The following is a 12,897-nucleotide window of genomic DNA, read 5'->3' as shown; positions in this document are numbered from 1 at the left end:
GCCTGGCGGTACGTGCCCGGCTGGCCCCAACCGACTCACGCTCTGAAAAAAACACGTAACGCGTCCCGGTCAAAATCTGCTCCGCTGCCGCCTCCCTTGCGTGCGTCGTCGCTAACCCAGAACCCAACCCAACCATCTCAATCTATCTCCCCAGACCAAACAAAGGATACAAAACCCAAACGCAGCTTCGCTCGCTCGCTCGCTCGCTTACATTTGCATCGTTTCTTTCCTGCCTGCTCCTCCTCTTGCCATCTACTACTATCTCTAGAGTTTTATATTCCCCCGTCCCGGCCCGGCCGCCGAACCGGTTCAACGCGGTGCGCGTGCGTGCGCTGGACCCGGACGCCGGCCGCGAATATAAGCGCGCCAGCCCACGGCCTCAGGTCGGAGGACACTGCCCCGCCCCGCCCCGCTCGCCACACAGCACGCAACGCACAACCGCGGGAGAGAGATCACACACACACCCCTACGCTCGCACACAGGCTAAGCTAGCAGAGCCGGCAGAGGGCGGCGCGGCGGTGATCACAGGGCGCGCCCCGGGCACGCACGCACAAGCGAAGGCGCCAACGATCCGAGGAGCATCTTCTTGCGCAATGAGATCAGGGAGCACCCCATGGCTGCGGGCGGCGCTGCTGCTAGTGCTGGCGGTGCTGCTGGCCGCGGTGGCGGCGGCGGAGGGGAGCAAGAGCGGGAGCGGCGACGGCAAGGCGCACAACTACGAGGAGGCGCTGCGGAAGAGCCTGCTCTACTTCGAGGCGCAGCGGTCGGGGCGGCTGCCGCACGGGCAGCGCGTGCCGTGGCGCGACCACTCGGGCCTCACCGACGGGCTGGAGCAGGGGGTGGACCTGGTGGGCGGCTACTACGACGCCGGCGACCACGTCAAGTTCGGCCTGCCCATGGCCTTCACCGTCACCATGCTCTCCTGGAGCATGCTCGAGTACGGGGACGACGTCGCGGCCGCCGGCGAGCTCGCGCACGCGCTCGAGGCCATCAAGTGGGGCACCGACTACTTCATCAAGGCGCACACGCAGCCCGACGAGCTGTGGGCCGAGGTACGTACTCCACGAGCCGACGACGGCGATCGTGTGTCACCTCCATCCCCTGGCTATAGCTAGCAGTGTTCAGATACGATCATGACATGCATGAGATGAGACCGACCGGTTCCAAGCTAGCTGTTGCGCACGCAAGCCAGCGATCGTTCCAAGAAAGAAAGAGAGAGAGAGACCAATTCAATCATGCACACCTAGCTACCTCGCTGCACTTTGATCAATTAGATTCTTCATTTACATACTACACAAAATCTTTTATGTAGAGAGATCAATTATATAGATATAGGAGTATTTTTCTGGTTAGGAGAGAAAAGAAAAAGGTTCTTTTTCTGGTGAATAACAACAAGCGTGTTAGGTAGGCGGCCAGTTTGATTTGATGAACGTACGTACCAACGAACGGCGGCACTAAACTATTTTTTTTTTTGCGTGGTTGCACTAAACTATTTTCTCCCACATGGCGTGCATATGTTTCACAGCTTCGTCGGTCGTCCACGATGCACCCGAGCCGTCGGATTAATCCCCTAGCTTTTTCTTGAACAGGTGGGGGACGGCGACACGGACCACTACTGCTGGCAGCGGCCGGAGGACATGACGACGTCGCGGCAGGCGTACAAGGTCGACCGCGACCACCCCGGCTCCGACGTCGCCGGCGAGACGGCCGCCGCCATGGCCGCCGCCTCCATGGTCTTCCGCAAGTCCAACCCGCACTACGCCCACCTCCTCCTGCACCACGCCCAGCAGGTACACACTCCAGATACACACATCGTGTACGTTGACGTGGTGCATGCAATTGCAAAGTCTCGTGTGGAAAAATGAGAGAAAAATATCGGCGCAAGCTTGGAGCTTTGTGTAGCACCAGTCTGTCTGCGTACCGGATTTTGGAACATAGCGTACGAATATTGGTAGCTTTGGTCAAGGGGCGCCGGTCTTTTCATGGGCATATGAGGTGTGTGTTCTTTTCTTGTGCCCTGTGCCGCACATGCCAAGTCGCAAACAGCTCGACGCGATGAGACCGACGTCGATCGATCGGGCGGGAAAACGGAGGTTTTTTCTCTTCTGTCGGCTGGCTGCCGTGTGGGGCCGGGGCGCAACCTCTATCTGGTGGACGGGGAACTTTCCATTTGCCGCCTCCGGGCATGATTAGGTGGCCAGTTCAATCACATGCTGAGCCAGCGGCTTAACTGGGAAATTATTAGGAAGCGGTCGTCGTGCCATCATGTGCTAATTGAACCCGTCCGTATCCACACCCACTGGCCTGGCTTGGCTACCTACCTGCCTGCCGCTTTTCAAGTGTCAACTATAAAACGCATCAATGAATGATAGATACATATGCAGCCTTAGTTATTATTCTTAGGGCTTTTTATTTTTTATTTTTTAAGCTGATGATAGTGTATGCGATCTTACTAGTTGTTGGATGTACGTGCACGTTGGCTGATGTTCGCTTTGTAAACGTGCGTGCAGCTGTTCGAGTTCGCGGACGGGTACAGGGGCCAATACGACAGCAGCATCGCGGAGGTGAAGAGCTACTACGCGTCGGTGAGCGGGTACAAGGACGAGCTGCTGTGGGCCGCCCTGTGGCTCCACCGCGCCACCGGCAAGGCCGCCTACCTCGACTACGTCGTCGACAACGCCCACGACTTCGGCGGCACCGGCTGGGCCATCACCGAGTTCAGCTGGGACGTCAAGTACGCCGGCGTCCAGATCCTCGCCGCCAGAGTAAGCCACTGCGCACTTTGAGCTATCAGGTGAACCATCACTGGCCGGCCGGTCACTGACGAGACGAAATGATTTTCAGCTGCTGCTGAGGGGGGAGCACACGGCGGAGCAGAAGAGCACGCTGGAGCGGTACCAGGCCAAGGCGGAGCACTACGTGTGCGCGTGCCTGGGCCGGAACGCGCAGGCCGGCGGCGAGGACGCCAACGTGGAGCGGAGCCCGGGGGGGATGCTCTACATCCGGCAGTGGAACAACATGCAGTACGTGACCAACGCGGCGTTCCTGCTCTCCACCTACGCCGACTACCTGGCCGAGGCCGGCGTGGGGACGGTGACCTGCGCGGGCGGCGGGACGGCGGGCGCCGGCGAGGTGGCGGCGCTGGCCAGGGCGCAGACGGACTACGTGCTGGGCACCAACCCCAGGGGCGTCAGCTACCTCGTGGGCTACGGCCCCAAGTACCCCGCCAGGGTGCACCACCGCGCGGCATCCATCGTGCCGTACAAGCACAGCAAGCAGTTCATCGGGTGCTCGCAAGGGTTCGACCACTGGTTCGGCCGCCGGAGCTCCAACCCCAACGTGCTCGTCGGCGCCATCGTCGGCGGGCCCGACCGGAGGGACCGGTTCAGGGACAACCGGGACAACTACATGCAGACGGAGGCGTGCACCTACAACACCGCGCCCATGGTGGGGATGTTCGCCAAGCTCAACCGGATGGCGAGGGAGGAGAGGGAGGAGAGGGAGCAGAGAGCTGCCACCGCGAGAAGCGGCACGGCGGCCGAGGTGTAAATGGGTTAGATAGGTTATAGGTCGAGGGGCTGTACAATTTTCCCCATTCTTTTGTTCATTTCTTCTCCTTCTTTGGAGGTTTCTTGATACACAGAAAGGATGGAGATGGGTGTAGTATATGAGGGAAAAAAAAGGGCTGGAGGCATTGACATGCAAATGTAAATTCGCTGCCTGTACATATGAGAAAAGGAAAATGAGAATTTATATATCGGTGATTCTAGTTTGTTTAAGCTTGCAAGAGAGGAGTCTATTGTCCAAGCTTGAAAATGAGAGTTGGCCACGAAAGGAGACGCGACACAACAAACGCATTCAAATAGGAGGACAATATGAGGGCCGTTTTTTGATGAAAATGAAAATGAAACTAGCAACGAAACCTTCACTTCATCAAGTAACCAGCTTTTACATGGGTGCCCTGTACAATCATTCGTGATTATAATTAGGGTCTGCTATTTTAACAGCAAAATTTTGAATCAGAGGACACAAGTAGTGATGCCCCGTAAAACTAGGAAATAAGAATCCAACGATGAAGCAGGAAGTTACACAAAGGTAGATGGAAGAACACATAAATAATAATACTCTGTAAAGAAATATAAGATTGTTTAGATCACTAAATTTCTTTACAGAGGGAGTATCAACAAGAGTGCTTATGATTTCTCGTGGCTAATCAAAGAATGACGATCCAGATCCCTTGCATACAACACCAAGCATATCACCTCAAAATAAAAACGTGAGTCTCGTGAGGTCAAAAAGAATGGAAAGAATATAATACACCAATGGGTGAAAAGGATACATTGCCAGTTTGATGGAAGACTTACAAGTTACAACAACAGAGTTCAGAACCAAGATCAACTGATCTGTGGCAACAAAATCTCACAGGCCGAGAGAGCATCAGACTGATCGATATAGCAAAATGATCGCGAAACAACCACCGTAGATAACCTACATATTTCTATAAACAACTGAGGTCCTCTGGATACACACCATTCATGCGATCTCTCGCCAGCTCTCTATTCTCATTCCAATTTGTTTTCCCATCACTATCAGGTGGGAGTGAGAGCATGCCATGAAAAATAGGATTCTCACATATGCCAATCAACATGCTTAGTATTTCGGTGGTGCAGGTGGCAACCGGTTTGGTGTGCGTCGGCTGCCTGAATTGGCACCGTTTGCATCCCCATTTTCATACCGCCGACCACGACTGTCAGCACTTCTCGATCTTGACTCGTTCTGTGAACTGGATCGGTCGGCAGAGCCATTTGCTGCAGCACTGAAGGCAGACCTCCAGTCCTCACCCGACTGGCTAGGGCTCTGTGGGCCACTCTCTGCAAGTGATGTTTCATTTTGTCAGGGTAAAGGTTTGGTTTGTACACCAGGAAAGCAGAAGAAAGAAGAAAAAAAACATCCCAGGGGTATTACTAATATCTTTAATCACATTTCAGAATAAAAGGTGCATGTAAATTCACCTCTCTCCTTTGCCTTAATTTATTTTCACCCTCTCCTAAATAGTCTCCTTTATTTTATCTCTGGTAGTATCCCTTTAGATGCATATTTTATCTTACTCGGTCGGTGATAACTACTAATACAAAATAAAATACAATCGACAAATTTTCAAACCAAGGAAAGAATGTTTAGCAACTTGAAACTAGGATGCTCACAAGTGGTGAACACAAGCTCCTGAACCTAATGCAAGCATATTGCCCCTCCTAAGTTTTGGCCAAAGATGTGTGCCGCCACAACACAACCCTAGCGTGAAACGCTATACTGTGGTGTTCCAGGTTTGTTTGCATATAGAACAGGTCTGAAATTTTTTGCAGACGCTATGCAAAACAAGTGAAAGGTGCCCACACACAAACACCAAAGAAACTCATTTCTGCCAAGTTGGTACCAAAAAGTCAAACATCATTGATTATTGTAAGTAGCCTTCAAGAAGTGCTTGTACAGGTGGCAGTGATATGAACAACCATCAGCTAATCAGAAAATTGGCATACAGTACAAAGAAATTAAGAACATAATTGATTTTTGCTTGAAACAAGTAACCAATGCGGATGAATTACTTTCAGGGAAATTTTAATGCTTAACTTCTACAAAGTTGTTAGCAAGTTCTAGATATCATTTGCATCAAGCGATATTGAGGTTTCGGCTGGCTGCTGATACTGAGTATGAAACAGATATTGAAATAGCGCGCTTACCCGGACCAGAAGTATCATCAGAATATGATGCAACTGCAGCTCTGTTATCATGGACACTGAGCTGACGAGTAAGTTTTGACAGAAGAGTCGATTGTTTTTGGGCCTTTTCCCGTCTGCGTTTAGCATTGTGGTCCTCTTGGAGAAGTTCTTCAATCCTTGCATTGCTTTGTGAACTGAAACCGAAAATTGAGACAAAGTTAACAACACTGCAACGAATTATACAAAGATACTTAAATAGATTGACCATGGAACAGGCACGCACTTTTTCAACATTTCTAAAAGTTCACAGTAAGAAATGAATAGCAAAAAATAGATGAGCTATACTTGGGTTGGTGAATATTAGGTGTAGGCATGCGACTGTGTAAAGTGATTGGAGCCAGAACTGTGTGAATCAATTGGATCGGTGCATATCACTTTTTAAATAAGGATGCAACTTTTTAGTCGTGAAGCATTTCCCAGTATAAAATACACCTCATAAAAGTAACATAATTAGAAGGAAAATAAATATAATGAAGCTATTCAAAATGAACCTACCCATTAGTAGCAAGGACCCATAAGGCCATAACTGCGAGTTAAACTAGGGTTTAGGTAGGAGTACACAAAAGCATTGTGATTCTTCCAACTGGGTGGTCCATTTTTCAGTCAATTGGGTACAAGAAAGAGGATACTGATGAATGGACAAGTGGACACCGAACCAGGGTATCAATTTCGTTTCAGAACAAAGAGAGAATCCAACCTTATTGAGCTGTACAGCTGGTTTAGCATATCTTCCTTTGCTTTCTCCACTTGGCAAAGCACAATAGCCTGATCAATTGATCATGCATAAGATAATGAATGCCACATTTGACAATGTTAAAATAAATGACAGGGACAAATATACCTTTGGAACATTTGCTGCCAGGCTGTTCAACACAGCCTCGACATAACCACGAACTTCTTGTGACATCCATCGGAGTTCTTCTTCAGGATCAGCAGGCCTCCGGGCCATCGTATCCTTGAGAGAAAAGGTGTAATCACGTGTCATTGAATTGTAGAACAAAGCAACAGCAAGAGGTGAGCTTTTGTTTGATAAGATCACACATTGAAATGAGAAACATGCTAACTCAAAATAAGCAGTTCACAGAAAATAAGCTGAGGCAACTAACTCTTGAAAGTAAGTTCTAAAAGCTTAACGGTGGATACTGGAAAAGGACACAACTCAAACATAGTGTGGAGCTTACAAGAGATCCATCTGAATGGCTTTGTCTCATGGAACCGCCCTCAGGAGTATTTGAACTCTTGACAGACCCACCTTTGCTCTGAATAATACCTTTTATCTTCTTCACCCATTCAATCTTGTCAGCCATACTCTCAGCCTTCAATACAACGGCACTATGAGCTGCAACATGAAATAAACATTAATGCGGTAGAGTCAGAGTAAACCTTGAGATAGTTGGTTTAGAGGTAGCAACCTTTCAGCACAGTTTTGTAGGCAACCCTGTTAGTAATCTTAAATACGAGACTTGGGCCTTTCTCTGCCCCATTCGCCTTCTTTGAATCCTTAGAAGTTTTAGAAAGCTCTTCCTCCTCTATCTCTTCCAGGTTACATTCCTGAATCACACGACATACTGTTACTACGAAAGTTTATATGACAGCTCACATAGTTGTAGACATGATATTTCTAAGTTCAAATATCTTTTTAAAAAAGTTTTAAAAACTGGAACTATCCACGATGACTCAGAAAACATTTACTGTGTCTATTACAACCAAGAATGGTAAAGTAATGCATCAATCACAGATTACTCAATGTCAAGTAGAACAAAATGAACATGGTAAAATATATAATCAAGCACACCTCTAAGACAATGACGCCTCGAAAATGTCTCTCCTCTTGTTTCTTGGTGTAGCCAAGCTGGACAGGGAAAGTTCAAAGTAAATAACACCAACCACCTCAAATGTTAAAAATCAGCAGAAAATGTCAAGAATAGTATCAAAAGATTGCATTCAGAAGTTCAGAACAGTTGAGACTAGTGGGCACCAGGGCAGATTTATTTACCTTTCCACTCTTCTCATTTAGGACAAACCACCTTTTGCTCCATTCATTGTTTTTTGCACTCTTTTTCAATAGGTAACCTAAAGGGAGAAGAAAACATATGCTTTGTGTATCAATAAATCAAACCCAAATTACTGGAAAAGAAATCATCAAAACCATGTAATTTGTTACATCCTTATGCATGCATTGTATACTAGACAATGGAAGATTATGTCAGAGTAAGCATGGAATTAACAAGCGGCCAAAAAGGTTGATTCTTATCAAAAGGCTTATTTCATTTTACTAGATAAAAAATGGCATGGTAGCTACGTCAGATAAATATCTGTGACTTCCAGTTTTAATCATAGTCGCATATAAGCAAAAGTGCTAGCAAATTGTTCTGAGAAAAGCTGAAGTTGAGCCAAACTACAGTGCAGTATTATACCTGCAGTTATTTCGCCGCCAGGACCAGCAACCTGCAGATTAGGTCCCTCTTTGGTATCTTTATCTTGCTGATTGGATTTGTCTTTTGACGACTTAGCTTGCTCAGAACCCTAATATGAAATACAACCAATGTAAAGTTATGAACAGCCAGACCAACAGAAATATAGGGTGATCAATCTGCATACAGTTTTGTAGGTATGCAGATTCATGCAAGCAAAGACGCAGAAGTGATACCTTGTTCATCATGGCTTGCTCAGCATCTTGTGCTTTCTTAGATGATTTAGTTTTCACCTCCTCCTCACGGCGCTGTCTTTCCATTCTGTGAATATCATGCCAAGCAAAAAGATTAAAACTTAACTATGTGAATATGATCATGAAAGCTCTGAAAGGGCAGCTCCACTTATAGACTGCTTATAGTACGACAGATCATTACAAGTGAGATCAATCTTTTTAACATAGAAGTTAAAAATGAAGTGGTACACTTTATTGTGTCGCTTTGTAAGGAAAAAGATTCAGCATTTTCGCAGTATAATTTAGGTTGCTAGTGCTATCTCTATTTGTCACTAATATGATCTAACATTAGCTTTCTCTGGTTTAAGAAAATGAGTTAAGAATCTTAAAAACTTCCCTTACCAATTTACCAATAATAGGAAAATAGAAGTAGAAAAAACAGATTACTTGCCAAAGTTATACTTAAGTTGATCAAATAAAATGAAACTAATTACCAACATATTTGTTAAGAGGCCCCAGCTAACCTTACCTTCTTTGTACTAAACGGATGAAATGTTGTGGGGGGACAAAGGCACGCTCCATATCAACGAGCGCAACCACCATCTTTTTCGCATCACTTTTGAATGTATCCAACGCATTAGATGCAATTGTAATGATCTTGCCAAAATAAATGGTGGAATGTTGTGATCAGAACTAATAATGAGTAAGATTTATGTGTATACAAACAGTAAAAAGGGGGAGTAAGTTGATACCTCGCGTTTGAACGGAGGATATCTTCCGAGCCCTGGCGTGCCATTTGCAGTGGCATTTACTATGTCCAACAATACACGGTGTACCTAGTTTAAGAAAACTGATATATCAGAAGTTACATAGACAGTACCTACCAATGCAAAATATACCTATTAGGCTGAGCAAGCCTATGTTTGTATTCAAACTTGGAGCTCGCCTCCTTAACTACTCTACACACATGGGTACATTATGGGCTTGAGCTCCGCTTGATAAGGCTTGAATATATATAGTGTCCATTTGAGCCTAGCTTGACCCCATTCTATAAGCTTAACTGCTTAAGGTAATTACAAATGTCTGAGCCCAAGTGTTTTGCTCTTTGGATAGTTCTAATACTAGTGTATTAACTTAACTCTACACACATGGGTACATTATGGGCTTGAGCTCCGCTCGATAAGGCTTGAATATATATAGTGTCCATTTGAGCCTAGCTTGACCCCATTCTATAAGCTTAACTGCTTAAGGTAATTACAAATGTCTGAGCCCAAGTGTTTTGCTCTTTGGATAGTTCTAATAGTAGTGTATCGACAAACATAATAACTGGTAAGCTACACAAACAGTTGCATATTTGAGCAAGGAGCATTTTACAGATAAAACATAATACTGAATATTAGCAGGGTACAAATAGCTCATCAAGAAAACTACATTGTTCTTCATCCAAAGGCATAACATATGTCTAAGCCAAGACATACCTCTTCAACACATAGTCGTGATGGCTCCTTTGCCATTTCAAGCACTCCTTTAATCAAAGATTTTAAACCTTTCTCCGGGGATATCAAATATGGTTGATAACCATCAGCTTCCAAGACAATCTAGAATATGAAGAGAATGATTTCCATTGTTGGCCAATATAGTATTCCACTCTAGTATTTAATATAGAAGAGCTTTTAGATTTACCCTTTTGACATTGTTCAGATCAAAATGCCTGTCCAACGGAAGCTGTTTGATCCTATCTGGAAACTTGCCCTCGAAACTTGCAACAATTTTCCAACCAGACCCCTATTGATTGAGAACAGTATAATGATATTGTAATCAGTACTTTACTTGACAAGTACTTCCTCCGTCCGGAATTACTTGATGCTCAAATAGATGTAGATACATCCTCTTGAGCGTCAAGTAATTCCTACATCCGCTTGAGCGTCATGTAATTCCGGACGGAGGGAGTACTAAATTAGGTATAGACAACGACCATAACTCAAGCTTATTACTAACCTCACCAGAAGTAACATGAGCGAGAAACTTATCTTCAAATTCTCGGCACAGCTCCAAAGCGACAGCCCTGGTTCCTTCCGGACTTTGTACCATCGATTCTCCAAGCCTTGCAAGTTCATCTTTCACTACCTGAGACTTGCCCTGAAGCCTGAGAAATAGAGCAAGGGTACAGGTATTTGCAAAATTAAACACCAGAAATCACAATCAGGTTATTTTTTATATATAAAAGACAAAAGACAAGAAATATCCATGTTTCATGGTGCACTGATGATCAATTAAATTGATAAATAGAATGGATGATTAGTTGATCAGAATAGTTCAGTGGTCATAGCAAATTTCGGTAAGGAGTTTGAAAAATGGTATACTTTAACATTTCAGCTTCAACATATAGATCATGATGCTTACCCAGACAACAAGTTAGGTAGCCGCACTTTCATCCGCTTACGTATCTGCTTAGCAATGGTATCAACAAGAGCAATTCTTCCCAGCTTATTCTGAGGAGCAGTGGTTAAGATTGATTTAAGGCTTTCCGCCTCAGCTCGCCAGGCTGTTTCCAGTGAATTCTCAGATCCAACTGACCCTGATTGAGCTGACGCAATTGCAACAGATTGCCCTATTAAAGCAACCCATTCAATTTCAGCTGCTGTGCGTGGGCCTTTATTAGACAAAATGGCCTGAACACATGCAACTGTTTTTGCATCTGATGCGGCTTGATCGATTTTACTCAAGACACCTATTGTTCTGGTTCCTACAAGGACAAGAAAAAACATCAGTTGCTACGAAGAGAGTGACTGTGCTTTTCTGGAGGATGTATGATCAGATTCAAATGACAGACCCTCTGGATCAATATCCCTCGCCAGTTTAAGAGCCCGGGATGATGCAACCTCAGGGGCTTGCATTGCTGGTATCACAACAATCAATATTGCATCATTGTGGCCAGCAAACTCATTAATCTGAAATGTTAACAACAGTATGTTAACATGTGATGATAGAAACATGATACACAACATTGCAGTTTTGCTGCTTCTCTTCCACGCTGTAAGCGGATGGGGAGGGAGAATGAGTAGCATAGTTACGACAGGCAGTAAGTGATTCTCAGTTCAAGTGCATGACATGCTGTCACTGGTCTGATGTTCCAGCCATTCCTATACGTTAACTATTATTCCAGTTTATATTGGTTAAGTTGATCTACAATGACACAATCATATTTTAACCACAAGGACTATGAATATTCAAAAGATTGGTCAAGCATTGCTTACTACTTGAGGGGTAAGATAAAAATATTGTGTGAGCAGTACTCACTGTTGAATCATCGATAACTCGTTGGTCTATGCCAGGTAAATCAATCAACTTTAGTGGAGGAGCTGGAAAAACAAAGACAGATACAGTGAGAAATCATTTGCAAAGTAAAGATAAGGAGTTAATGTCTAGCATGTAGCACAACTCTCAGATATTGAGCTGGTATTTCCGAATCAGATTAATTATATTGAGCTGGTATTCCGAATCAGATTAATTGCATCGTTGGAAAAATTAAGAGAGCGCACTTTTGAGTAATTAGTAATAACCATACCAGAACACGCTAGATTTGAGTACTAATTGGCGCCTTCCACGATCTTAAGGTCTTACCACTTCAGCTTTAAATGGCACATAAAACTTAAGTTATCAATACCAAACTATGGAAACAGTTTGGAAACTTGCTCAAACATACCATACCCTCAGGAATGCCTGACTAAGTGACTATACAGCTTCTACTAGACTAGCAACATTGCCCAAACTACTAGAGTAAACATGTTGTGATCCAGCGACAGACCTGTACTTGTCCGCAGCTTGAGGTAAATCTCATCAGTCCTGCTCCTCCCGGGTCCGGTGGCCTTGCTAAGCCTATCCTGCAGCGAATGCCGGAGCGCACCTGCAGGCCAACACAACCACAAAGTGTCACCAAACTGAGCGCACCGACCAACCGCGTGCATTGCCAGATCTGGCTGGACAAGGGGAGATCTCACTCACTCGAAGAAACCTGCTGCGACTTGCTGTCGATCTGCAGGACTATGGACTTGCTGCTGAGCCCTGGATCCCTCTGCAGGTCGACAACTATGGGCGCCCGCGTGGCCCCGTTCTCCCCCGTCGGCTGCAGCACACCAGCCACCACTGCTCAGCACAAACGAACGCCTAAAGCGGCGGAGGGCAGCGAGAGCTACTAGAGACGAGGCACTCACCAGCACGGGGTGGCCGATGAGGGAGTTGAGCACGGCCGACTTGCCGGACCCCTGCACGGAACAAAACCGGATCGCGTCAGATCGGGGCGCGGGCGCGGGAGGGGCGGGCGGGAGAGGGGTCCGGGGCGGCGGCACTTACGACGTTGCCGAGCGCGACGGCGTTGAGGAAGGTGGAGGGGCGGCGCGGGGCGGCGTCGTCGGAGGGGTCGTCGTCGGCGAGGAGCGAGGCGGCCTGGCGCATGGACTCGGAGAGCTCGAC

General features: G+C 46.2%; 2 protein-coding genes across 2 annotated transcripts; one reads left to right on the top strand and one right to left on the bottom strand.

Moving 5' to 3' along the window:
• The first annotated feature begins 209 nt into the window (after nt 1–209).
• Nucleotides 210–3,787, top strand: LOC119317915 (endoglucanase 7-like). The gene is made up of 4 exons (XM_037592416.1): nt 210–1,052; nt 1,590–1,790; nt 2,511–2,765; nt 2,845–3,787. Exons 1-4 carry the CDS (start codon nt 594–596, stop codon nt 3,547–3,549), a joined length of 1,620 nt encoding a protein of 539 aa, XP_037448313.1. The 5' UTR covers nt 210–593; the 3' UTR covers nt 3,550–3,787.
• A 499-nt stretch (nt 3,788–4,286) lies between these two features.
• LOC119317913 (dynamin-2A-like) lies at nt 4,287–12,891 on the bottom strand. The gene is made up of 22 exons (XM_037592415.1): nt 12,778–12,891; nt 12,639–12,689; nt 12,430–12,550; nt 12,233–12,331; nt 11,725–11,786; nt 11,258–11,375; nt 10,828–11,170; nt 10,423–10,570; nt 10,108–10,209; nt 9,903–10,022; nt 9,177–9,260; nt 8,954–9,081; nt 8,428–8,512; nt 8,195–8,303; nt 7,774–7,850; nt 7,573–7,629; nt 7,190–7,328; nt 6,959–7,116; nt 6,619–6,732; nt 6,475–6,542; nt 5,739–5,911; nt 4,287–4,871 (listed from the first exon to the last, which is right to left on the bottom strand). The coding sequence occupies exons 1-22, from the start codon at nt 12,877–12,879 to the stop codon at nt 4,651–4,653; spliced, it is 2,679 nt and encodes an 892-aa protein (XP_037448312.1). The 5' UTR covers nt 12,880–12,891; the 3' UTR covers nt 4,287–4,650.
• Between the last annotated feature and the right edge of the window lie 6 nt (nt 12,892–12,897).

Source organism: Triticum dicoccoides, chromosome 6A, assembly GCF_002162155.2.
Source record: "Triticum dicoccoides isolate Atlit2015 ecotype Zavitan chromosome 6A, WEW_v2.0, whole genome shotgun sequence".
Classification (NCBI taxonomy): domain Eukaryota; kingdom Viridiplantae; phylum Streptophyta; class Magnoliopsida; order Poales; family Poaceae; genus Triticum; species Triticum dicoccoides.
Note: the sequence above shows the minus strand (reverse complement) of the source record. Positions and strands in the feature narration are given on the sequence as shown.

Coding starts and splice junctions, on each gene's coding strand:
- LOC119317913 (XM_037592415.1), bottom strand. CDS start 12,879: ATGCGCCAGGCCGCCTCGCTCCTCGCCGACGACGACCCCTCCGACGAC. Junction 12,332..12,429: donor GTCGCAGCAGGTTTCTTCGA/GTGAGTGAGATC, acceptor GTTGGCCTGCAG/GTGCGCTCCGGCATTCGCTG. Junction 7,851..8,194: donor TGGCGGCGAAATAACTGCAG/GTATAATACTGC, acceptor TTCTCCCTTTAG/GTTACCTATTGAAAAAGAGT.
- LOC119317915 (XM_037592416.1), top strand. CDS start 594: ATGAGATCAGGGAGCACCCCATGGCTGCGGGCGGCGCTGCTGCTAGTG. Junction 1,791..2,510: donor TCCTGCACCACGCCCAGCAG/GTACACACTCCA, acceptor ACGTGCGTGCAG/CTGTTCGAGTTCGCGGACGG. Junction 2,766..2,844: donor TCCAGATCCTCGCCGCCAGA/GTAAGCCACTGC, acceptor AATGATTTTCAG/CTGCTGCTGAGGGGGGAGCA.